The sequence below is a fragment of the Geospiza fortis genome, unplaced genomic scaffold, assembly GCF_000277835.1.
Source record: "Geospiza fortis unplaced genomic scaffold, GeoFor_1.0 scaffold315, whole genome shotgun sequence".
Classification (NCBI taxonomy): Eukaryota; Metazoa; Chordata; class Aves; order Passeriformes; family Thraupidae; genus Geospiza; species Geospiza fortis.
Genome location: NW_005054648.1, coordinates 13,416 through 37,875, shown reverse-complemented (window position 1 = coordinate 37,875; position 24,460 = coordinate 13,416). Strand labels below are relative to the sequence as shown.

Below are 24,460 nucleotides of genomic sequence, written 5' to 3'. Positions count from 1 at the left end.
GGCCGTGATGGCCATGCGGGGCCGGGGCTGCGTGGCCATCGCCGCGGACCGGCGCTTCGGCGTGCAGGCGCAGACCGTGACCACCGACTTCCAGAAGATTTTTCCCATGGGCCAGAGGCTCTACATCGGCCTGGCCGGGCTGGCCACGGACGTGCAGACCGTGTAAGTGAGGGCCCGGCAGGGCTGGGGATTGGGGTTAATGGGAAATAATGGGAATTTACGATGCCGGTGCTGCTGTGCCTGGTTCTGCTGCTGGGAGAGGTTTGGAAATAAAGCAGCCTGATTGGGATCACATCACTGCTGGAGTTGGGATTTCACTGGTGGAGTGGGGATTTCGCTGCTAGAGTTGAGAATTTCACTGCTAGAGTTGAGAATTTCAGTGCTGGAGTTGGGATTTCACTGCTAAAATTCAACTTGCACCGCCGAAATTAAACTTTACTGCTAAAACAGAACTTTCACTACTAAAATTCAACTTTCACTGCTAAAATTCACCTTTCGCTGCTAAAATTCAATTTTAACTCCTAAAGTGGAACTCTCACTGCTAAAATTCCACTTTCACCCGAAATTCAGCTTTTCCTCTCACAGTTCCAGCTCAGCTGCAGCAGCAGCTGCGTGTGCAGCCCTCGGTGCTGGTGTCTGTCAGCAGCAGAAGCAGCCAGGCCTGGCTGAGGGGAAGCAGCAGGACCCTGCTTGCTTTAAGCCCAGCTCTGATCTCTTGCAGGGCCCAGAGGCTGAAGTTTAGGCTGAACCTCTATGAGCTGAAGGAAGGGAGGCAGATCAAGCCCCAGACCTTCATGAGCATGGTGTCCAACCTGCTCTACGAGAGGAGGTAAAACTGCAAAGCTGCAATTTCTGTGTGGTGCCAGGGAGGGCTGAGGGTGCTGGGGTGGCCAGAGGAGCCTGGATCATTTCCTGCTCTCCCCACCTCCTCCCTGAGCCGGTTTTTGTTCTCTTGGGGTGACATTTCCTCCCCAGATTCAAACAGAATCAGTTGTCAAAGCAGAACGAACTCCTACTGCTTCAGGGTGGTCTGCTATGCCAGAACCATGGCAGGGCTCTCCCTGAAAGGAGCTGTGGGATGGTTTCTGTGCTGGGAAAACATTTCTGAGGATGTAGGACTGCACCAGGGCTTGGAATGGGGACAGCTCTGGGGACTGGAGGGAATGGCTGGGCTGGAAATTCAGGGAAGGGAGGGTGAGCTCTGGGAATGGTGATCCCAAAGCTGCCAGAGCTCCAGGAGCGTTCGGACGCTGCTGCTGGGCACAGGCTGGGATTTTGGGGATTGTCCTGTGCTGGGATGATCCCTGTGGTCCCAGAAGAGCAGGGTGATCCTTGTGGTCCCTCCTGGGCTGTCCCTGTCCCCAGGGCTGTCCTGAGCCCAGCCGGGCTGGGAATGGTCACGATCCCAAAGCTGCCAGAACTCCAGGAGCATTCGAACACCATTCCTGGGCAAGGCTGGGATTTTGGGGTATTGTCCCATGCCAAGATGATCCTTGTGGTCTCAGAAGAGCAGGGTGATCCCTGTGGTCCCTCCGGGGCTGTCCCTGTGCCCAGGGCTGTCCTGAGCCCAGCTGTGTCCCCAGGTTTGGTCCCTACTACACGGAGCCGGTGATCGCGGGGCTGGACCCACTCAGCCACGAGCCCTTCATCTGCTCCCTGGACCTCATTGGCTGCCCCATGGTCACCGACGACTTCGTGGTCAGTGGCACCTGCTCCGAGCAGATGTACGGGATGTGCGAGTCCCTGTGGGAACCCGACATGGTCAGTGGGGCTGGGGTCAGCTGGGATAGCCTGGGGTCAGCTGGGATAGCCTGGGGTCACCTAGGGTCCCCTACCTGGCATCTCCTGGGATCACCTGGGATAGCCTGCGGTCACCTGGGATCTTCTGGGGTCCATGGATTCAGGAGTTCTCCCTCCTGTGCTCACTGGAGACGCTGAGCTGGGGAGAGGCTGCATTCCAGCTGTGCCTTGTGCAGCCTGAGAGAGGAAGCTTGCAGGGTTTTGGGGGGTTTGGGTGAAATTTCTGGGGGTTGTGCAGCCCAGGTGAAGCCCTGTACTCCCTCTGTGCCCCAGGAGCCCGAGCACCTCTTCGAGACCATCTCGCAGGCCATGCTCAACGCCGTGGACAGAGACGCCATCTCCGGGATGGGCGTGGTGGTGCACGTCATGTGAGTGCTGGGGCTCCTGGGGGCTGGGCACTGCCTTCCTTTCCCTTCCTTCCCTCAGGGATCCCCCAAATCCTGCCCCTCCTCAGCCAGGCTCTGTTCCTTCCCAGGGTTTGATTTTGCTGATGCAGTTCCTTGCTGGAGCCAAGAAATGACTCCTGGAGTTTGAGTCCCTCTGCTCAATTCCCTGGCTGCATTCCCATGGGATTGAGGATGGAATCCTGGAATTTTGAGTCCTGCTGCACAGGGATTCTGTGGCTGCATTCCCATGGGAATGAGGAGCTCTGCCCCTCATGGATGTAGCATTAACTCTCACCTCTGTCACCAGCTGGCTTTGGAAAATCCCATTTTGCCCCTGCAGCACCCCAACCCTGGGAGTTCCCCACTATGAAGGGTTTATTTATTGTTGTCACAACCACCTGAGCTCCTGCCTGTGCACCTGGGACTTCTCAAGGCAGGACAAGCTCTAGGAAGGGTTTAAACCTGGGTTTAGCAGTAAATAATCTCACCTTTTTCCCTTTCCAGAGAGAAAGACAAGATCACCACCAGGACCCTGAAAGCTCGCATGGATTAGCCCAGCCCAGCTGCTCTGTGCCACTCAGGACTTTTTAAAATAAAACTCTGCCCTGAACTTCCCTTTTGGTGCCTTTGAGCAGGGTCAGGATGTCACCCTGGCTGCCAGGACACAGAGGTGGCTCCAGGAGTGTCACCCATCATCCAGTCCATCCCTTCAGCACCTCCCAGATTGGGATGGAAATACAGATTATCCCAAGCAAGCAGAGGGAAAACCTAACCCTGTCCAGTGACAGGGACACCTTGACTGTCCCAGGGTGCTCCAGCCTGGCCTTGGACATTTCCAGGGATGGATCAGCCACAGCTGCTCTGGGAATTCCATCCCAGCCTCTCCCGTGGGGGGAAACTCCTTCCCAAAATCCCATTTAAACCCTGCCCCTCTCCCAGCTTTCCCCCATCCTGCCCCCCCGCCAGGACTCCCCATTCTGGAGGAGCAGCTGAGGGTGACCCCTCAAAGAGCACAGCAGGGAGGACCCAGATGTACACAAAGTTTTAATTTCTTTTTTTTTTCTCTGGTTGGAGACTCATCTTGTAACATGCATGCATTTCAAAACAGTAACAGTGTCTCAAACTGCTCCTAGCAAACAGACAAGCACAGAGGACTTCAAATTCCTATTTAAAAAAACAGCAGTGAAAAAACCTAGAATGTTCTTTTTTTTTTACTTTTGATTTTTTTTTTTAGTTTTTTTAGGTTTTTGTTTTGTTTAGTTTTTAGATTAAACTTAATTTATTCACATTTTTTTCTTTTCAATTCAGTTGCACTGATTAGCCCTGCCCACCCTTGTGACCTGTGTGTGGAATCTGCTCTCTCCACTCCCATCCAGCTGCTTGGGCAGCCCCAGAGCAGCAGAAATTTTAAGTGGTTTCCACTAAAAATGATGTGTCGAGAGCTCTTGCCATCCCAGTTATCCATGGGATCCATACAACAGAGCCAGGACAAGGGGCAGGGGCTGAGGGGGACACTGGGAGTGGCTCTGCAGGAAGGAGACATTTGGGAATTCGGGGCTGTGGCCATGCTAGGGACACCCCCCTGGTTTTGGGGGAAAATCCTTCAGCTGGGGGTGAAATTCCAGGTGCAGCTGGGAGGCCTGGGAAAGCACTGCATAGTAGTCATGGATTGGGAATATCCACCACCACAACCTCCTCACCTCCCTGAGCCCGCCCCGGCTGGGAAAGCAGGGATTTCCTCCCAGAATACCAGTAACAACAACAAAAACAAATAAACAAACTGAAAAAAAAAACCCCAAACAAACAAACCCCCCCCACCCCACCCCAAAAAAAAGGGAATAAGACTCAAAGTGGTTCTGATTTCCTTGCTGATTGTGCTGATCCAGATTTCAAGCTGGGACTGTGGGAGTGCGGCCTCCCCCTGCTGCCCTGCGAGGTGAACTCTGTCCCCAGTGGGGTGAATTCCATGCCCATGGGATAAATTCCATCCCCATAGGATGAATTCTGTCCCCACGGGATTAATTCCATCCCCACAGAAGGAATTCCATCCCGACATGGTGAATTCTGTCCCCATGGGATGAATTCTGTCGCCAGTGGGGTAAATTTTGACCCCACAGGATGAACTCCATCCCCATGGGGTGAATTCCCAATCAATTCCATGGGGTGCATTCCCAATTAATTCCACGATTGTGGCTCACGATGGAGCCTGGGCCAGGCAGGGGTGAGGAGGGACCAAGGGAAGGCTCCCACAGCTCCTGGGGCTGTTCCCCAAATCCCAGCCCTGGGGAGCCCCTGGAACCCCCAGTTCCCAGCCCAGTTCCCACCCCAGCAGCTCTGCAGTGCATTTACTGCACTCCTGGAGCACAGCTGGCTCTGCCTCCCCTCTCCCACTCTGATTTCGGGGCTGTCCCAACAGGGAAGGTGGGAATTCCCAGCTCGAAGCATATTTTGGGGGTTTTAAATCCCTTAGGAATGTGGATCCTGCAGCTCCTCCTGCCTCAGGCACTGCAGAGGGGGAAATGCTGCTCACTGATTATTTGGAGCTCCACTGGACAAAATTCTCCTTTTTTTTTTGCCAAAAAAATTCCTGAATTCTGCTGCAAATCCTGTCAGTTAAATGTGTTCTGCAGGGGTCATGCTAAAGACAGGGATATCTACATTCAGCAAAAACTAGAATTAAATCCACACCAAAACCAGACAACAAACTAGCACAAGCAGTTGTAAAACCAGAATTGAAAGGGCTGGGTTTTTCTTTTGTTTTTTTTTGGTTTTTTTTTGGTTTTTTTTTTTTTTTGTTGTTGTTTTTTTTTTTTTTTTTGTTTTTTAAATACTTGAGTTAAAAAGTGACCTAAAACAAGATTTAAGAGAAAAAGAAAAACCCAACAAAACAAAACAAAGCAAAGCAAAAAGAAAAGAAAACAAACAGAAAGAAAAAGTCCCTTTTAAAACCAAATCAAGATATTTGCAGCTTCGCTTCTTGTTCTGGTAATAAAAAATACTGTCTAGAAACAAAATTTAGCATTTTTAAGGTAATGCTACTTCTGCAAATGTAAACAATATACAAAAATGCTTCTGTTAAACAAAGTTACATACCTGCGTAATACATCATTAGGTGAGAAAATTGCATTTAATCACTTTAATACACAATATGGCAACTGGACAGAAGGGGCAGAATCTTTGTGGGACCCCCCCAGATTCACCTGGAACAGCCAAATTTAATCCCAGCAGGAGTTTGGAATAAGAAAATATTTCCTGCTCTCAATTTTTGTCAGAACTCTGTAAGGATTTCTGCAGGAATTCCCTGGTTTTTGATTGGATTCCTTATTCATTATTCTGGAATTCAATAAAGGAGATTTTTTTGCCATCTTCACTCTCCTTTCTCTGGGTTTGCTCTGTGGTGTTCACCCACCTCCTGCTCTCTTCCTCTCCCCTTTTTATCCTTTTATTTATTTATGTTTGTTTTTTTTTTAATAGATGATTTCAAGATAAAACAACTTCCAAGCTACTTTCCCCAAAAGGAGAAGGGCAAACTTACCAGGTCAAAGTTGCAGATTCAATGCAGATTTTTTTTTAACTGTCAGGAATAAAAAGTGATTGGTGTTTAATTCCTAATTAGCAGTAAACTTAAGTGCTTATTAAGAGAGAAGCAACCAATATAATGCCCACAAAATGAAGCTGATGATGCCCTTTAAGTCCTCCCTTTTTTTTCTCTTAAAGTATTTTTTAGCTGCATTTGGGTCGTGGCTTTTCCAGCTGCACAGCCTAAAACCCCTCCAGCCTCCCACACCAAAGGGACAGCAGAAATTTGTGCCACGCCAAAGGAAAGGACCAAAAATCCTCAAATCCCATCAGGACCCCTAATTTTTCATTTCTCCAAAATTCTATTTACAGTGCACCCTCAGGGGCTTCAATTTCAGCCCCTCCCAAGGTGAGACCTGTGGGGGGGATTCACATCAGGAGGGGAAATGGGGAGGGGGTGAAGAGGAAATAAAACCAAAAAAATCCCCCAAACCCTGCATTCAGAATACAGCCAGAGGCAGGGTTAATTTAGAGGAATTACCAGGGTGTGATGAGCACCAGTTATGTCTCAAAAAGGACCAAAATTCCACACAGCAAGAACTGTTACAGCACAGGACAGACACTCCCAACAGCTTATTCCCCAAACAAAGGCATGTGTGAAAAACAGTTCCAAGGCAGATTAAGCAACATGTTTCAACTGCAAAGAGGTTTGTTCAAGACTCTAAATCCTGCTTAAAAAGAGAAAGGAAATTAAAATTAAAAAAACCAAACAACAAATCCCAAAACAAAGAACCAAAAGTTCTGTTGTGCAGCAGAGCTAATGAAACCCACAGCGAGGCTGCCGAGCTTGGCTGTGAAAGGGTTAAAGGAGACAAAACAGGACGATTTCAGTCACTCCAATCAGTCCCAAAATCCTTCAAGGGGGAGGCTGGAAAAGAAATCTGGTGTGAGAGTTCAACCATTTCCACTCCTGGAGGGTCACTCAGGGGGTTGGGAGCAGGATGAGCCCAGCCTCCAGCAGACCCCCCTGGCAGCCAGGCCAATTCCTTCTGTGCAAGTCACATTTTTAAAAAATAAAACACAAAAAAACCAACCCAGCAACCTCTGTCGGGACACAGATTCAAGTACCTGTTGCAGGTGAGGTGGGGAAGGAAGACTGAATAATTAATTAGCTAATTAACACTGGCAGGATTGTGATGGTGACCTCAGAGGCTGAGGAAGTGGCCCAAAATCTTAGCCTGGATCTACAGGTACAAAAATGCCTTTTTTAAAATCTTTTTTTTTTTCTCTTCTTTCAAGGAAATCTTCAGAGCTGGCCAATTAAAATCACCCCAGGTCCGAGCACATAATGAGATGAGGTTGGTCAATGCCTCTCTCAGTTCTCTGCTTGTTTTTAGCTTTTAGGAGTTACACCTTTTTTTTTTGTTTTCAGACATCATCTTTGGTAGGTGGTCATTTCCCTCATCTTTCTTGTAAATCAAGTGCAGTTACAAAAAAGTGGTTTGTTTTTTTTTTTCCTTTTCTTTTTCGTTACTTAAATTAACCAAAAAAATATAAAGTGTCCCAGTTTGAATTTACCTAAAGTTCAGCGACTCCTCCTTTTTATCAGAGTTATATTTTCCATCCTTGAAATGGTGAGCTATTTTCCTTCCAATTCCTACCGAGAGGGAAATAAAGGTTTTTTTTTTCTTTTTCTGGCCAAGCCAGTCCAATAAAACAACAACACCAACAACACAAAAAACAAGGAGTGGTTTGTGAGTCAGGCACTGCTGAATGTGACCCCTCGGGGACAGTGCCACACGTGTCCCAGCCCCTCAGCAGAGAGGAGAAAACGTCACTGGGCAGAAAGCGCAGTGCTGGAACAATGCACTTGGCTTGTTGGGAAAAGCCCTCAAATCTGAGATCTGGGCACTTCTGGAACGCCAAACCCAGAGGTGCAGCGGGCGCAGCGAGGATGAGGATGGGTTTTGTCACACGGTGCCACACGTGCCCCACACGGTGCCACAGGTGTGCCCCGGTGCTGCTGCAGTGTCTGTGCTGTCCCAGGCTGCAGGAGCAGCCCCCAGGCCTGCCTGCAGCCCTACGGCAAGATGTGCCCCTATGTCAGGATGCTGGAGATGAACTCGTTGAAGCGCTTCGAGTACTGCTCGGGGTTCACCGTGGAGATCTCGGCCCCAGCCTGCGGAGAGACAGCAGGTCAGAGGGCAGGGGAGGGGTCAAGGAGGGGTCAGGAAAGGGTCAGAGGGGCAGGGAGGGGGCAGGGGCACAGCCCCTCTGTTGGGGAGGATCCACAGCTAAGGGACAACCCAGCAGATCTGGAGAGATCCCCAAGGAAAATGACTTCAGCTCCAGCTGCATGTTCAGCCAGGGCACTGTGAACCTTCATGGCTCCATCCCTCCAGCACCTCCCAAATTGAGATGAAAATACAAATTACCCCAATCAAGCAGAGGGAAAACCTACCCCTGAGGTGACATGGAGGGAAGTGCTGAGCACAGGGGCTGAAGAATTCCCACCCTGGCAGGAAGATCAGTGCTGGGGACACCTTCCACCCCAGGAGATGCTGCAGAGCAGAAGCCCCAGACCCAAGAGCCCCCCTGGGCCAGGCTCACCCCATGTTTCACTGTCTTGGCAGCGTGTGCAGCTTTCTTCTTGGTGTCGTAGGGTGTGAGGATGTCGATGATGGCCATGAAATAAACCTCCTTCCTGGGGGCACCTGGGGGCATGGCAGGGGCTCAGTCCCCTGGGAACAGCCAACTGCACCTCCTCCTCCAAAAAAACCCTGGGCACACCCACCTTCATCCCCCTCCTCCAAAGACACCCCCTTCCAGCCAACACAAGGGACTGCCCAGCAAAGCAGGGACAGCCCTCCTGTCTCCTGGACTCCACCTTAAAGGTCTTTTCCAACCTCAGCAATGAGCTGATTCCTTGTCCTGCTAGGCTGGGCTTTTCCCAAGCCCGGCTAGAAAGCTCAGGGTGGCTGCCAGGACACAGGAATGGCCTCAGGGAGGACTGAACCACCTCACTGAGCCTGGGACACCTCCCCTTTCCCTGCCCTCCATCCTTCCTCCACAGTTCACTCACACCCCCCTACCCTCCCACAGCTCCCTCACACCTTCCTTGCCCTCCCCAGCTCCCCACACTCACTGTCGTGGCTCTTCATGGCATACACATCCACGGAGGGGTCGAACTCCCCGGGCCCGAAGAACCGGGGGTAGTTGAGGAGGTTGCCGGGGCTGTCGGGGGGGGTCCCGTAGGAGGAGATGGGGTTCCCCCCCAGCCCATCATTCTCACACTCCTCATCCTCTGCCCGCTCCTCTACCTCCATCTCCTCCTGCTCGGCCCGGTCCACGTCGTGGATGCCCACCAGCAGGCTGTAATCCATGATCTTCAGCTGGGCTAAAAACTGGGAGAGAGGCAGCAGTGAGAGCTGGCACCCACATGGGGTGGGGGAGGCTCAGCCCTACCCTGCAGTGCCTCCCTAGGGCTGGCATTGAGAGCTAAACCCTCCTGAGACTCCAGAGGAGCTGCACAGGCCTCCTGCCCTCAGCAGGACAAGGCTGGTGCAGGAGGAGTCATTCTGCAGCCCTGAGCCAGCAGTGAGGATGCACGTGGCAGCAGCTCTCTGGTCACAGAGAGCAGCAGACAACTTTCCCAGGCCTTTCTGGAGAAAGGCTGTGAGAAAATTAGAGAAAAGAATGGTAAATAATCCTTATCTTCACTTGTTCCACCTGTTGTTGTGTACTGTTGGCTGGGGGTCTGTACAAATCACAAATGGGACGGAATTGCTGTGGAACACCTTTCAAGCTGTTGTATTTTCCAGCATCAGTCTCATTACATGGTTATGACAATGCGAAGATGCCAGCAGCTCACGCTCTTGGTAGTAGATAAAGGACTCAATGTAACAACTTACTTTAAAAGTGTTTTGACCAATCACACAAAGCAAAACATATTGACAGTAGTTCCATCCAACCACTATAAGCACATGTACCTTTGGTTAAATAATGCCTGCTTATTTTGAATACAATACCTGCTTGTAAGCCTTCAAACACAATGCACAGAGCTCCATTATTAAACTTAGAACTTCCTAACATCTTGCTAGATAGACTTTTCTGTAGCTCAGGGAGTGAGGGGATGCAGTGAGGGGAGACAGAGCAGAGCTGTCCCCCAGGAAATTACCTCCACATCCCGCTTCAGCTTCTCAAGGAAGTTCTTTTTACTCTCTTCTCCAACATGCAGCTTCTGACCCTCATTCAAGAAGTCGTTGTCCTTGAAGGTTGGGAGATCCTTGGCCTGCAACAAAAAGCGTGAGGTGAAATTCCCCAGCCCGCTGCCAGGGGAGGGCTGGCACACAGGTGTGGCTGGAAAAGCCCCTTCTCAGTCTGGGCTTCTGGGGTGCCCAAAGTCCACTGAGGATGGAAAGGGCATCAGGCAGAGCACAGGAAGTATCAGGGAATCCGTGGGCTCAGCTAGACCTACAGGGAAGCTCGAGGGAGACGTGGAGCGAGTCAGCTTTAAAAACTGCATAGCTCCAAGCAGCTCCCAGAACTGAAATGAAATTAATGAAATAAATTCATTTTCTTGGTTTCTGACTGCAGGGGGGAAAGGGGTGAAGGCTTGGGAAAAAAAAAACCAAACAAATCTTCTCTTCCTAAAGATTTGAGGAAAACATTCAAGCCATGTTTTTTTGAGGGATCTGCCTGCAGCAGGCCCTGAGGATTCTGGGCATGTGGGAGAACTTGGAGCCCCTTTGTGCCTCAGGGTTTCAATTCTTTAGTGACACAGGAGGGTGGGGTGGCTCTGTGAGCTCACAGGAACCACCCAGCTGCACGGGCCAAGGAGTTATCAGGGGATTCAGGGCAAATGGGAGTTCCCTGGCTGCTGGCTGGGATCTTTTAGGGCAGGCTGGAGCAGACTCCAACCCTGAAAATCCTACGTGCAGAACATGGATCAGCACGAGGCACTGCTGGGATTTCCACAGGGATTTCAAGGCAGCAGCACAGAAGTCCTGCAGGGGAAGGAAGCTCAGCCCTAAATTCCCCCACTCAAGCCAGGTTTAGGAATGTGCCAAGGATCTGGTTTATAAATCTTCTGGTGGAAGATCTAACCCTGACCTGCCTGGGGTTGGTAGCTAGAGTGCTGTGAGGAAACCCTTCCTTAGGGACAGCACTGCCCTCAGGTGGGGTTTGGTTCTGCTAGGACTGTCCCCCAGCCCTGGCAATGCCACCACAACACAGCAGGGCAGGCAGAGCCAGCTCCCTCCCAGCCTGAAAGGGGGGGCAGAGACAGGGGGAACTCAGGGCCTGAGGAACCTCTCCTGCTCAAAACTCCCACGAAAAGGGAATGGAAAGGAAAAGGAAATGGAAAAGGGAACTCAGTTGGATCTGTCTGCCTCCAAGCACCAGGAGAAAGGAAAGGCTGGCCAGGGATGGCTCCATACCTTCTCTTTATCACTTGCTTCCCTGGATACTGTTGAGCCCTAATAAAGAAAAAAAAAAAAGAAGAAAATATCATTACTGTACTCTGGGTCACACTCCCAATGGACCAACATTGAACCTCCATGCACAGCCCGCTTAAACCTGATCCCCTGAGCAGACCCCAAAGCCCAGAACCCTGACAAGGGGGGTTCCAGGTTCAACCCCCAGAGTTCTCATGCCTCAGGTTTTAGTTTTTATATTTTTCAGATTCTGTTATGCTTTAGTGTGTGGGTCTGCGCTCCTTATTATGGGATGGTAAGCTCTCTTCACAGAGCAGGGAGACAAAAGAATTCCTTCTCCATTCTGTAACCATGCCTGGCCTGTGCTCTAGGTCAGGCTGGATAAGGCCTCACCCCAGCCCCCCAGGGCCTCACCTTCAGGTCGTACTTCCTGTGCACGGTCAGCCGGTGGCTGAAGACATTTCTGGTGACCACCATGTAGGTCTCCACCCCGTCCACGGTGAGCCGGTACATGCCCAGGAACTGCGGCAGCAGCGTGTTCCCATGGCACTCCACGATGAACTGGGGGACAGCAGGGAGGGACAGAACTCTGTCACACAAAGCCCAGCTCTGACAGGACACAAACTCGCTGAGGTGCTGCAGCCAAGGCACCCATGGGAAAGGAAAGGAGGATTGGAACAGCTCCTGGGGTCTCCAGGAAAGGAGTGAGGATGTGAGAATCCCATTCCCTGAGCAAGCTGGTCCACGGAGTGCCAGCCTGCCCATGGCAGGGAGCTGGGACATCTCCAAAGTTCTTCTCAATCCTGGGACTCTGTGACTCTGTGTATGGAGCTGGGAGACCTCCAAGGCTCCTCCCAATCCTGGGATCCTGTGACCCTGTGTGTGTCCAGCCTGCTGTGACAGGCCAGGTGTGCACTGGCACTGCCCAGCTTCACTTCTCGTGGTTACCTCGCTCTGCCTGGAACTCAGGGCCTGTTAAACACCCCCTGCTCGGAACCCCTGCCGAGCAGATGGGCTGGAAACCAGCACCTGGACCAGGACATTTCCAACTGTCCCACTGTGACCCCACTTCCCATCTTCCCTCCAGCCCCTCTGGAAGGTCTGAGGCAACAAATGAGGAGCCTGTTTGCAGCTCTGATCTACCAGGGATCCATAATTTATTCACACAAGGGCCAGGATGAACTGGGAAGGGGCTCAGCACCACAAACAGCTTCTGGGTTGTCCCTCAGACATTCGTCCCTCAGATTTTTGTCCCTCAGACCCTAAAGACCATTTTTCCCACAAAACCTGCGTTCAAGCTCTGCCAGCTATGAATCCAAGCTCCGGACCCCCAGCAGATCCCCAGGTGTGCACGGGGGGCTCCAGACTCACCGTACCTGGTGGTACTTCTTGAGGATGTTGTGCATCTCTGCCACGTCCTCACTGGACACGGCCTTGATGACGAACCTCCTGTCGTAGGTGGTGAGGAAGCGCGCGCCGCAGCGGCCCTGGCTGTCGCTGTTCACCGGGGCGCTGCGTGTCACCGAGTTCTGGGGGACAGACACGGCGTGGGGACGGTGCCAGGAGCTGTCACCTCCCTCAGTGGCAGGGCCAGCCCCACAGGACCCCCTGAGCAGCTCTGGGAAGCAGGGCCAGCCCCACAGGACCAGCTCAACCACCCACTCTGGCTGTGAACTCCAGATTTGGTGCTGCTGAGGGTAAAATCCAATTGTTTAAAAGTCTGGACATGTTTTTAGGGCTTCCAGCTGGCCCCATGATTTGCCGGCAGGTTTTACTCCAACACCTGGGGTGTGTTTTTGGAAGGTGTTTTTTACTGAAGGTTTTTTACAGGTGTAGGATACACAGGCCAAGAGCTCTCAGCATTTCCTCTCAGGGATTTAAGAACAGTCAGGATATTCCTAAGGCTTAAGGAAAACCAGACCAAAACAAACTGAAGTTCCCCTCAAAAAGCAGCTTAAGTCTGGCCAAAACCTCAGTGTTTGGGGATTCTTCACAGGTCATCCTGCACCAAAAGCCACCCTCAGGCTCTGCTATTCTTACTCCTGGACGTACAAGATGAGTATAAATAGCTTGGTTGTTCTTCTGACAACCAGCAGCATCTGCCTTTAGATCCCTGTCTCCACCCTTAGCAACCAGACAGTGCAGCAGGGCTGGAAAATCCCAGGAAAACTGCAGAGCAGCGATCAATTCCCTGAGCCACAACACCAGCTCTTTGTTCTGCTGCCTCTCCCCAGGTAGCAGGGCCTGCTGCGAGCTCCTCCCTCAGCCCCAGTCACTGCTGCTCACACCTCAAGCTGTCACCTGTCCCCTGTCTGTCCCCTCCACCTGCCCACAAGTCATTTTATCAACCAGCAACCTCTCACCAGCATTTCCTGGTGGGGAGGGCTATGAAACACAGCAGCACCAACTGTGGTCCTTAAGTTTTCCAGCATTTCTGCGCTGGACATTGCGTTTCAGGTTGGATTATTTGGTTTTTTTAGGTGGCAGTGGCACTGCTGTGTCCCCCTCGCTCAGCTCTGGCAGCAGAGGGAGCCTGCAGCAGAGCCGGCTCTGAGAGAGAGATTTACCACATCATGCTGCAAGTGAGCCCAGAGGTTTCCTTTCAGAATGAAGCATTTAAAGCTTTTAAAACTTTAATGAAGCAGGGGAAAAACTCTGCTGCTGCCAACGGCTTTAGAGAGCGTCAGGAAAATAAAGGCAAACAGAAAAATCCCCTTTGCTGCTCGCTGACATTTGCAAAGGGGTCTGTGCCAGGCAGTTTAATCAGCCCCCACCTCAAAACCACAGAGCTTTTCTTCTGGAGCTGGGAAGCAGAAATCGTGACCACACAGAGCATTACCAAACTCACAGCCCTCAGCTCCCTTCCTGTCACTCCCACCTCTCCCACAGTTGGGCTGTTAAATTCAGCCTTCTGGCTCCATTCCCACTCGAGCCATCACACTTTACCCACCTGAATTTAGCTCAATTAAGGTTTTCCGTTCCAGCTGAACAGAAAACACTTTTAAAAAAGCCAAAGCAGCCCAGAGATGGGGGAAGCAATCCCTCAGAACAAGAGGGGGAGCGTAAATGATGAACTACAGAGAGTGTGGGTCACACCTGCGGAGGGTGTTATCACAAAGGGCTGTGACATGGGCGCAGGGGGAGGCAGTGTGGGACCAGCCCTGCTCCAGCTGCTCTCCCCACCAGGCAGGGAGCACGTGGAGGGAACAGGGAGGCTGCAGCACTCCCCCACGTGCCTCTGCAGTCAGAGTGTTCCAGGGGATGCCCCTGGCACTGTGGCTGCTCTGTCACCACGTGCTGGGGACACTCCAGCTCCCTGACACCCGGCCTGCTCAGGGCCATGCGGCCACCACTGCCCCGCTGGCCCCGCTCCGTGTGATCTCCCAGCCCTGAGCTGTCCCTGGCCCTGCTCTGGGTGATCTCCCAGCCCTGAGCTGCCTCTGCTCAGCTCCTCGTGCTCAGGGCTCAGAGCTGGCTGAGGAAGGGCGGCCCTGCTGCAGCAGCCAGAGCTGTGACATCCCCAGAGTCCCCAAAGCTGAGCCCAGCACTGTTAACAGTAGACTCCTGTCCAAGAAAATCAGCTCCTCTGGCATTAGGGGATGAATCCCAAAGCAGGAGCCACCTTGATACACCCAATTCAACAGCACACACTTGACTGAGAGCAGCAGATTCACCTGAATCTGTACAAACACCACAGACTCATTTTCCTTGCAGATATTCCAGGCTGGATTATCGTTATTCTCCAGCTCCTGCCTGTCCACAGCCACCTGTGCCCCCATTCCAAGCCTTGGGAGCAGGGATCACCTTCTCCTCCTACTGCCCTGTGCTTGGCACAGCAAGATCCACTGCACTGCTGTGGTTCTGGTGGAACCACTCAAACACCAATTATAAACCCAGAAAAGCTGCTGGCAGCAACATTTGCAGCATGGTTTCTCCGCCAGGAGGGCTGCTCTGTCCTAGAAGAGAAGAGAGGGTACCTGGTAGTCCTGGTCATCGATCCCAAATCTCTCCCGGAGGTTCCGGAACACCAGGGGACAATACTCCTTGAATTTGAAGCGGCTGGGCAGGTTCTCCCTAGGGCAGGGCAGAGATGTCAGCAGTGCCACACAATGCCACGCTGGCTCCCACTCCTTGCCAGCCCCCCAGGACACCCCAGCCTTGCTGTGCCCTCGGCAGGGCAGCTCCTTGCTTTGGATGCCCACAAAACCCATCTCTCCCAGGGAACTCTGCAGGATCCTGGCTAGCAGGGATGGGATGGCAGCATGGAGCTTGTGTGGCTGCCAGGGCAACCGTGCCACAGGCCACTCTGAGGGAGCCATCCTGCTTGTGCCCTCCTCGGTGGCTTTGGCACACTGGCACACAGCTGTCCCCCCACAGCAGCCACACAGCTGTCCCTGCACATGCTGTCATGCAGCTGTTACTGCACATGTCGGCACCACTGTCAGTGCACACACTGTCACAAGGCTGTCCCCACACACTCTATCCCTGCACTCCAGGCAGAGCTGCAGGAGCAGAGGGGCTGGGCTCTGGCTTCAGCTCCCATCACAGCACCAGAAGGGTCAAGGCCCCACAGAGCAGCTCAGCCACAGCACCCAGGAGAGGGGGGATCAGCTCCAGCCTGGCTCTGCTGCCCCCAGGCACAGGACAGGGGACAATGACAGCATTCCCTGTCACTGAGGGAGCTGCATCTGCTCCTCCCACAGCCCTGAACCTGCACAGGGAGAGAAGCAGAGTTTGTTCCTGCTTGGACACAGTGGGAGAATTTGGCAGCTCCTTCTCAATGAGAAACCCAGGCAGTGACAGGTGGGGAGCTCAGATCTTCTCTGGAGGAGAAGAGAGCAGATCCCGCATGTTGGACGTGCCAGGAGAGACAAACTTCCCCATCACCTCCCACTCTGCAAAGCTGATCCCTGTGCAGCTTGGGGAAAACAAAGGATTAATCGGGGAGCTCTGCAGCCCTGCGGAGCCGGGATGGAGAGAGAACACAGCTCTGAGCACCAGCCACAACCACGACTTCAAAACAGCTTCCAAAAGTGGATTTTTTGAGAAAATGAGACAGGGGCAACTCCAGAGAGACTCCACGAGCACAGCACAGCTGCAGAGCTGCCTCCTGTGAACAGTTTAATCCCTCAAAGGATGGAAACCAACCACCACAGAGTATCTCAGTGACAGACTGACCACACCATGGCCTGTCCAGGGTCTAGGCAGGGCACAGGGCATGGATCCCCCTGGCAGTAGAGTTGGGAACAACCCAGAAGGCCTCCCCCAGGCCAGTCTGCCTCACAGCACAGAGCTCTGACCACAGAGAGGTTGGGAAACTCCTACTTACTTGTTGAATAGATGATTGTCCACCTTAATCTTACTGTAGGCTTTAAAGTCATCGGGCATTAACATGACGGGGACGGGAACATTGCTGAGCTCATTGATCTGCAAGAGAGAGGAAAGGGAGACTCAAACCCAGGTCCCACTGCCCTGGGGACCTGCAGGGATGTCCAACACCTCAGGGGATGGGTTTGGGGCACCGTGACCCATCAGACAGAAGCAGCTGGGGAACACTGTGGCGACAGGCCACAGCAGCACCTCATTCCACAATGTGGTCAATTCTCCTGAGACAACCTTTCCCCCTCCACTGACCATCCAAGACACAGCTGAGAACCCAGACAAACCCACAGGCCAAGAACCAGCAGATTTTATGTTTTAACTTAACCACCTCACTGAGAAAATGTTCCAGTTAATTACTCCTGCTACAAACCAGGATGACCAAAGCCTTTGCTGCAGCCCAGCACAGCTCCCCGTGGATGCTGTTTCCATGCTGGCTGTCTCCTGTTGCTCCCATCCCACCTTCTCCGGAGGGATGAGTCACTCACTAGATTGTTTTTGCTCCTTAGTCATGTGTGGCAGCCACAGGAACACAGGGAAGCAGAAGAATGAATGTTCAGATACTATTGTACAGGCGGGCTCAAGCTGCAGCACCCAGTAGTGCCAGCATCAATAATAATAATAACAACATAATAATAATAAAGATCCACCTCTGGACTGTGTCTGGCTGCCCTGCTCCAGTCACTGACAAGACTGTGCCAGAATCAAGAAGTTTCTGAGCTGCCTTTTCTGAGGACAGCCCTAGTGCCACCTCCCCCAGGGACTCCCCACAGCCCCATCTCACTGAACTCCTGTTAACAGCCTGGATTCAGGAAACAATTCCATTCCAGCTCTGTTCCCATGACTGCTGTGCCAAGCAGGTAGTGCAGGAGAGGGAGGCAGACGATGCTGGCACCAGCGGGGGTTGGCTCCAAGTCAGCTCTGGGGGCTGTTCCCAGCACCAGAACCTCCAGCAGGTCAAGTGACTCCCAGCACACTGGGAAAGCTGCTGGAAAACTTCCCTGCTGGCTGGGAGCAGGGGCCAGGCTCAGGAAAGGGATCCAGCTCTGGGATTCCCCGTTCCCTGCGTGCAGCAGGACACACAGCACTGCCCAAAGTGCTGCCACATCCCTGCTGGGCTCCGCAGGGTTCAGCCCCGGGGACGTGTCATGAGCCAATTCCATGCAGCCCATGTTTATCCCACCCTTTCTCCATCGTTACCACGAAAATCCAGACCAGATTTAACACACGTCAGACTGGGAAGACACATCCCAGTGCCAGGAGGGAAGGCGGCTATTTTCAGAGCCAGCCGTCCCACACAACAGAAGCGGGAAGCGAAGCGGCCGCGGCTCCTGGAGGGAGCGGCGCTGCAGCTCTGCACAGCCCTGCTCTGCAAAGCCCTGCTCTCTAGCACCCAGCTGATGCCTTAAGCTTTAGCTTTTATATTTTTCAGGTCCTGTGCTGGATCGGGGTATAACTCTGAACTCCATACAGAGTGTTTGTAAGCTCTCATCACAGTTTGATCAGACAAAACAATCCTTCCAGGCCTGAGAACCAAAGCCACCATCACAGCCTCAGGCCTGAAAAGTATGAACAAAAATTAATGGGAGAGGGGGAGAGCAAACTGGGGGACTGTGACTTCATTACCTGAAGCTGTAATTGGACAACTAACCCCCGATATCCCGAAGAACTCGTGACTGTCATCCATCTCAGGTGTAGCCTCTGCACTGCCCAAGGCGTATCTGTTAAAGCCGTTAATAAATACCTATTTTATTCTCCAACTCTGTCTAGCCTCTGCTCTAGGTATCCAGCCCAAGGCATCACAGCACTGCCATAAACCCTGTGGGATGTATGGAAAATGCTGCACAGATGAACGAATGAATAAATAATGGCACACATCCCCCACCGGCAGCATCCCCGAGCAGGGAGAGGCCGATGGCCCCGAGTTTGGCTCAATCCTGCACGGAGCCAACCCCTGAGCCAGAGGGGAGAGAAAAGGGAACAGACTCCAGGTGAGGAAGGGATCTCCCAGCTCGAAGCCACTGCAGGGAGCTGCATCAGAGTCCCACGCAGAGATTTCCCCTCGGGGAGAGGAGAAAACAACTCATTCGACACTGAGACAGAGGCGCTGCCTCCAGCCACTAATTATTGCTGTCTGCCAGGAGGGGAAGCCTGACAGCTCCTGCCACACGCCTGCTCCCATCCCAGCCTGCTCCCAGCCCTCTTCCCGCCGTGGGGAAGGCACAAACAAGCCATTATCAGCTCCTTGCCGAGCGGAGGAAGGGTGCTGACGGCTGAGAGGGAACAGCGATTAGGAGGCTGCCTCCTCGCTGGCAACAATTCAGACACAAATGTTCTGAGGCCTCGCTGGGTGCCCTCGTTTCTGCCACGGCACAAACCTCAAAGCGAGTGTGGGACCTGTTGCGAGGCTCCCGAATGGCAGAAATGGCGCACCAGGATAGCTCTGGATCGTTTCAGAGGTGCCATCATTCCTCACAAGATAAAAGAGCCCAAAAAATCCTCCTTGTGGAAGCATTTCCCCCCTTCCAGCAGAGCTGGCTGGACGCTTTGGGATCCGGCTTTGGAGGAGACAGGGAAAAGGAAGGGGGTGTGTGGGCAACAGGATGTGGATGAAGGGCTGAATTTGGGATTCAAGCTCTGGAGGAGACAGGGAGAAGGAATGGGGTTGTGTTGGGCACCAAGATGTGGATGAAAGGCTGGACTGGTCATTTTTAGACCCAGAACTGCCCACCTACCCTCCCCCAAGTTAGCTCTGGGCCAGTGGTCACTGGGCCTCTGCTCCTGGCACCAGTCTGGAAGAAAACACAGATTTATTTAGTTTAGTTTTGTTGCTACGTCAGGTTTTTTAAATCTAATTTTTTTGTTGTTTCAGCACCGTGTGCTCCCGCAGCAACACCCATGCCTGACACTTTCCCAAGGGAGAGGAACAAAAAGCCCCCACACACCTCGGGAAAGGGATATCCCAACTCCTCCCTTCTCACAGCACAAGCCTCAGCATCCAGCCCCCTTCCCAAGGATTATCCAGCCAAATCCTGAAACACCAGGACTCCTTCCCAAAGGAAAGCCTGGCCAGCAGCACCTATCACCTCTCCAGAGGGATCCTCTCCTCAGGCTCATCCTGGGGGAATCTGAGCAGCCTCCTGGAGGGAGCAACGTGACAAACGCCTGGCACATGTTTGCTCTCTCGCCTTCTCCCGGGGGAGAGGCGTGCAGCAGCAAATTAAATATAGCAGAGTGTGGGTGAGTGTGTGTCCCGGGGTATTTATGCTCCAGGAGGCAAGGTCACAGCAAGGTGCACGGCAGGGAGGTGCTCAGCTTCTGGGGAGCACATTCCCAGGGATCTGTGCCCAAAAAGAGGAGGAACTCTGCCTGGAGCAGGATCTCTGGGGCTGTGGGTACCAGGGAGATGCTGGGTGTGGTTCTGGAGGAGGCAGGGACAGAGGGCAGAGGTGCAGCAGCACCACAAACACATCTGGACCCTGACAGGCTGTTTTCGGCATCACAGACACTGCAAGGCACAGGAGCAGCAGGCTGTGCCACACCTCTACCACATCAGAGGTCCCCAAAGTGTGGACAGAATGGGTCAGGGATTTGCAGCCACACCCAGAGCGATGCTGGGTTCCCTTAAGGCTTTTTAGCCCTGATCTGCTCTTAAACCCACTTCACTTTGTGGCCCAGCAGCACCACTCAGGACTCCAGGCTGAAGATTTCTCTTTGCCACCAAAGCCAATTCCTTTCCCAATGAAAGCCACATAAATATTCTGTGTCATTCAGGGACAGCTGTTGGGATGAACGGGCCAGGCATAATTTTGTTTCAAAACCTGACTGTAGCCTCAAAGTGGCAATTAGCATTAGTAAATTGATGGGAAAATGCGATTTGTTTACTAACAAGATGCAGCTGATGGAGTGTGTGAGCCCACTCTCAGGGATTCTCAGCAACAGGAATTTGCTCAGGAAAATAAAGATACTTTGTTCCCCTCAAAGCTTTCCAATCAGGCATCTCGGTGAGTATTAGTTAAACTTTATTATGCACCGGGGAAGGAGGTGAAAGACACATGGGAAAATCACTTTAGCATGGAGACAAACCCACAGCTGTGGCAAAACTTCGCTGCTGCTTAGCACAGAGCAGCAACTGGGTGATGGTTTGAGGGAAAAACCCTGTTTTCCATGAATTAGAGCATGATTAATCAGTATCCATGCTAACAACCCTCTGTGCAAAGCGAGGGAAGAGTGAATCTTGCAGTCAATAATTCCTCTGGGGACACCAGGATGCTTTAAGATGGAAAAAAAAAGCATCCCCTGGTGAGAGCAAACCCATGTATTCCTGAAAAAAAGTACTTGGAAAGCTGCTGGAAAGGATTCCTGGCTGCATGACAGGGATCAGGCAGTGCCACTCTCCTGTCCCCAGTCCTGTCAGCCTCAGGGTCACTGGGAAGCATCCATGCTCCCAGTCCTCTCACAGGTGGGCAGAGCTGATGCATCCCTCGGTCCAAAAAAGCTGAGAAATGGGAAAATTCAACAACCAACACATGGTCACGGCAGTCAGCAGAAATGAGCAGGGAAATGAGCCCTGTTCTCCTCACTGAACCACCCAGGAAAATCCTCCTTTGTCCCCCAAAAAGGAAAAGGGCTCCTGAAATGGGGATTTGATCAGGAAAGGGCTCCTGCAATGGGGATTGGAACAGGAAAGGGCTCCTGGATGAGCAGTTGACAGCCAGGCCCTTGGTCATTCCAGGGGCTGGCATAGCCCTGGCCATATGCTGCTCTTTCCAGAGGTCAATTAGAGCTGGGCTGGGAAGGGACGGATCCAGGCCGTTCCCACCGTGCCAGGAGCAATTTCTGGGATCTGAGTGTTTGATATGTGGCAGATGCTGCTCTGGCAGCACGGAAGGCAAGGCTGCAGAGCAGGGAGCGCCGTGCTCCATTCCCAGCACTGCTGTTTCCCTGGAATACTAACGAGCTCTGCTCCTGCTGGCAGTGCTCCTGAGGGCCTGGGAGATGGCTGCTGCTCCAGCCAGGAACTGGAGCCTCTGGAGCTGCCTTGAGCAAGATCCACGCAGCCAACAGATCTCCCTGTTCCCACAAGAACGGGATGTTCGTGCCTTTCCCCTGCCAGCTGCCAGAGCCACTGAAATCTTTTCCAGCCGAGGAACCGGCAGCCCTACAGACACAGATCTCAATCACCTCCCTGGGATCCCAGAGCCTTCCACCCCTACAGACACAGACCCACAATCCCAGAGCTTTCCATCCCCACAGACACAGATCCTCAATCCCCTCCCTGGGATCCCAGAGCCTTCCATCAGCAGCACCTTACAACCGTTTCCATGGTTCCCAGAGCATCGCACAACACTCTGTTCATCTCTCTGGCTGGGAGGTGGCTGCTCCCTTCCAGAACCGTCCCAACTTTCCCATCCTGTGCATGTGGATCCACCCAGGGCATGGAAAACACACCTGGAGCACCACACACAGACCCTATCCTCAGGAGCTGCAGCTCCTCTCCCAGTGCCATGACAACGGCAGGAGAAGCTTCCCCAGGAACCATCCCCGCATCTGCTGGATTAAGGGTCTGACAGAAAACTCAGAAATCGAGGCTGAGCCATGGTGGCTCCACTTTTACACAAGTTCTCCCCTCCCCTCCGTGGTTTTCTGGTCCAAAATTCAAATTGTTTGAGTCATATCACCCCTGTCTGGCCCTGCTCACAGCAGCCCCACCCCAATCACAATCCCACCCCTGGCTGGGACCACCAGGACCCGTTATTGAAACGCTCCAAAGTGGTGTTCCAGAAGGCAGCTCCTGCTCTTGGGGTACTCCTGATGCTCTCCAGAGCCAGCCGTGCATGTGCTCAGCAGCCTCTTTAAGGCTGTTCCAGACTGGGAGAAGGGCCCACGGGGATTTCTGCAGCACATTGCACAAAATGGTTGTTTGTTTGATTTCTCCGTGAAAAAGCTCACCCCATATCCAAACAATTCTGACAGGATCCTCCTGGCACAGCTCCAGGGCTTGTGCTGAGAGCTGTTTTCCCCTCCTCCCACTGCAAGGATCCCAGGGCAGAACTCCATGGACACAGCCCAGAGCCTCCTCACTCACCCACCCCTCCTTGTCCAAAGCAGCCAAATATTAAACAAATTAAAGGATTTCCGACAAAGCTTAAAGGTTATTCCCGAAAAGGTATCCCAAACCCCTTAGCTGGAGGCACCTAATTCCAATTCCCACCTAAGCAAGGCACTAGAATCATCTCCCATCCACAGCTGCCACCAAACCCTCACCCCAATGTGGCAGAGAGGTGGAGGGATTTACTGGGAAATCCTAAACGCCTTCCCAAAGGTCAGGAGGTCACAGCTGAACTTTTCTCACCCCCTTTCCCAGCCCCTCAGCTCCTTCCTGGCAGCAATTTCTTCCTAATACACATCCGATATAATCTCATTACCAGCTTAGTGTCAGCTTGCCTTCCTCCCTTTGCCCAAATATCTCACAGCCAAGGGCTCCCAGAGTTACTCTGTCCTCATCCAGGGTCTCAAATTCCTGCCAGGCTCCTACTGCCCAGACAGCTACAACAAAGAAAAACACCCCCCCGCCCCACAAAAAAGGCCAATTGCCAGCAAGCAAACGTCACTATGAGGCCACAAATGAAACTCGGAAAAATCCCACAACTTCCATTTCTTCAGGGCTGCTAATGGCACCACTGATCAAAGGCCGATTAAAGTCATTATCCTGCTTCCTGGGCAAGGCTGGGAGCACTTGGAACATCCTTTGCCTCAAAGCCAGCACCGTGCTGAACAACATTTGGAAGTGTTCGCTCCAGCCAGGCAGGCCAGGAGGATTTTTTTTAAAAATTCTTGATGTGTTATTTGTTTTGGGAAAAAAATGAGCCTGAGTCCTTTCACTCTCTAGGAAGCATTCACTAATCCACTGGAGAAATAGGTCTGTCTGAGACCTAAAAGTGGATTAATTGAGGAAGGGATGAAGCTTCTGGCTTTTTTGGCCAAGAACAGCACCCAGCAGCCACATCCAAGGATCAGTCCTCGTGCCTGCCATCATAAAGCCGGGAGAAGTTTCCAGAGAAAACAGGGATGGTCTTCGGAATTCCCAAAGGAGGTGGATCAGAGCTGAGCCATCACAGACATTCCCAAAGGACCCTCTCACAACTCGGTCCCAAAGGAACTGAGGCCAAGAGGACACGCATGGCCCGAGTCCTGTAATCAAAGGGGACAAATCCGGGACAAACCCCTCATTTTGGCGGATGGAGATTGGAGACATATTGTCCAATGTCCTCCGGCCTGTGACACAGGGGAATCCCTCACTGGGACAGCCAGAGGGACAGTCCTGGTGGACACCGGGGGGTTGGCACAGGGGACAGGGCTGTGGGTGCCAAATTCGTGTCCCCCCCAGGGCCAGAGGGGAGATTGTGCCACAGCAACATCACCCAAAAAGGTATCAGTCCCCCTGCCCAGTCCGGGAAAATGGGTGTGGAAAAGGTGTCGGGGTGGGGACACAGGGACGTGCCTGGCAGGGACACCCCGAACTGGGGATCGCCAAACGGCCTGGTGACACAGAGCCAGCAAGAGGAGACCACAGAGCCCAGGGAGGGCTGGATCGGGGCTGGGATGCAAAGGGAAGGAAGGCTGGGATTCCGCGGGGATGAGAGAAAAAAGCTGCTCTGGAGGGGAGGGAAAAGGCCCAGCCCGAGGGGGAGCGGGGAAGGGTCGGATATGAGGGAGTAGGGCACTGCTGAAGAGGATGAGGGGGCTGAGAGGACGAGGCCCCGCTCCCGGGGTGCTCTGAGGGGCGGGGGTTTGGGGTGGGCCGCGCCGCCCGCTCTCACCGTGTGGTTCGCCCCCCACATAAGGACGCTGAGCAGCGGCTCCGAGGCCCGGAACAGCTTCACCTTCTGGCACACGAAGTGTTTCTTCTTGGTCTTGGTCTTGCTGGCGCTCAGGGCC

General features: G+C 52.8%; 2 protein-coding genes across 2 annotated transcripts; one reads left to right on the top strand and one right to left on the bottom strand.

The window, feature by feature from the left end:
- Positions 1-6: 6 nt before the first annotated feature.
- Positions 7-2,801, top strand: PSMB3 (proteasome 20S subunit beta 3). Its single transcript, XM_005430550.2, has 5 exons — positions 7-162; positions 722-829; positions 1,584-1,761; positions 2,074-2,168; positions 2,691-2,801. Exons 1-5 carry the CDS (start codon positions 8-10, stop codon positions 2,737-2,739), a joined length of 585 nt encoding a protein of 194 aa, XP_005430607.1. The 5' UTR covers position 7; the 3' UTR covers positions 2,740-2,801.
- A 409-nt stretch (positions 2,802-3,210) lies between these two features.
- Positions 3,211-24,454, bottom strand: PIP4K2B (phosphatidylinositol-5-phosphate 4-kinase type 2 beta). The gene is made up of 10 exons (XM_005430549.3): positions 24,343-24,454; positions 16,470-16,567; positions 15,118-15,214; positions 12,517-12,669; positions 11,555-11,701; positions 11,144-11,182; positions 9,883-9,996; positions 8,851-9,109; positions 8,316-8,419; positions 3,211-7,884 (listed from the first exon to the last, which is right to left on the bottom strand). Exons 1-10 carry the CDS (start codon positions 24,361-24,363, stop codon positions 7,804-7,806), a joined length of 1,113 nt encoding a protein of 370 aa, XP_005430606.1. The 5' UTR covers positions 24,364-24,454; the 3' UTR covers positions 3,211-7,803.
- Between the last annotated feature and the right edge of the window lie 6 nt (positions 24,455-24,460).

What these genes read in the sequence shown, in the direction of transcription:
- PIP4K2B (XM_005430549.3), bottom strand. Translation starts at nt 24,363, where the DNA reads ATGTGGGGGGCGAACCACACG. An exon ending in AAGCAAGTGATAAAGAGAAG is followed by an intron (nt 9,997 to 11,143) that starts GTATGGAGCCAT and finishes TTTTTGTTGCAG; the next exon opens with GCCAAGGATCTCCCAACCTT. An exon ending in AGCTGAAGCGGGATGTGGAG is followed by an intron (nt 9,110 to 9,882) that starts GTAATTTCCTGG and finishes CCTCTCTCCCAG; the next exon opens with TTTTTAGCCCAGCTGAAGAT.
- PSMB3 (XM_005430550.2), top strand. Translation starts at nt 8, where the DNA reads ATGGCCATGCGGGGCCGGGGCTGCGTGGCCATCGCCGCGGACCGGCGC. An exon ending in GCCACGGACGTGCAGACCGT is followed by an intron (nt 163 to 721) that starts GTAAGTGAGGGC and finishes GATCTCTTGCAG; the next exon opens with GGCCCAGAGGCTGAAGTTTA. An exon ending in AACCTGCTCTACGAGAGGAG is followed by an intron (nt 830 to 1,583) that starts GTAAAACTGCAA and finishes CTGTGTCCCCAG; the next exon opens with GTTTGGTCCCTACTACACGG.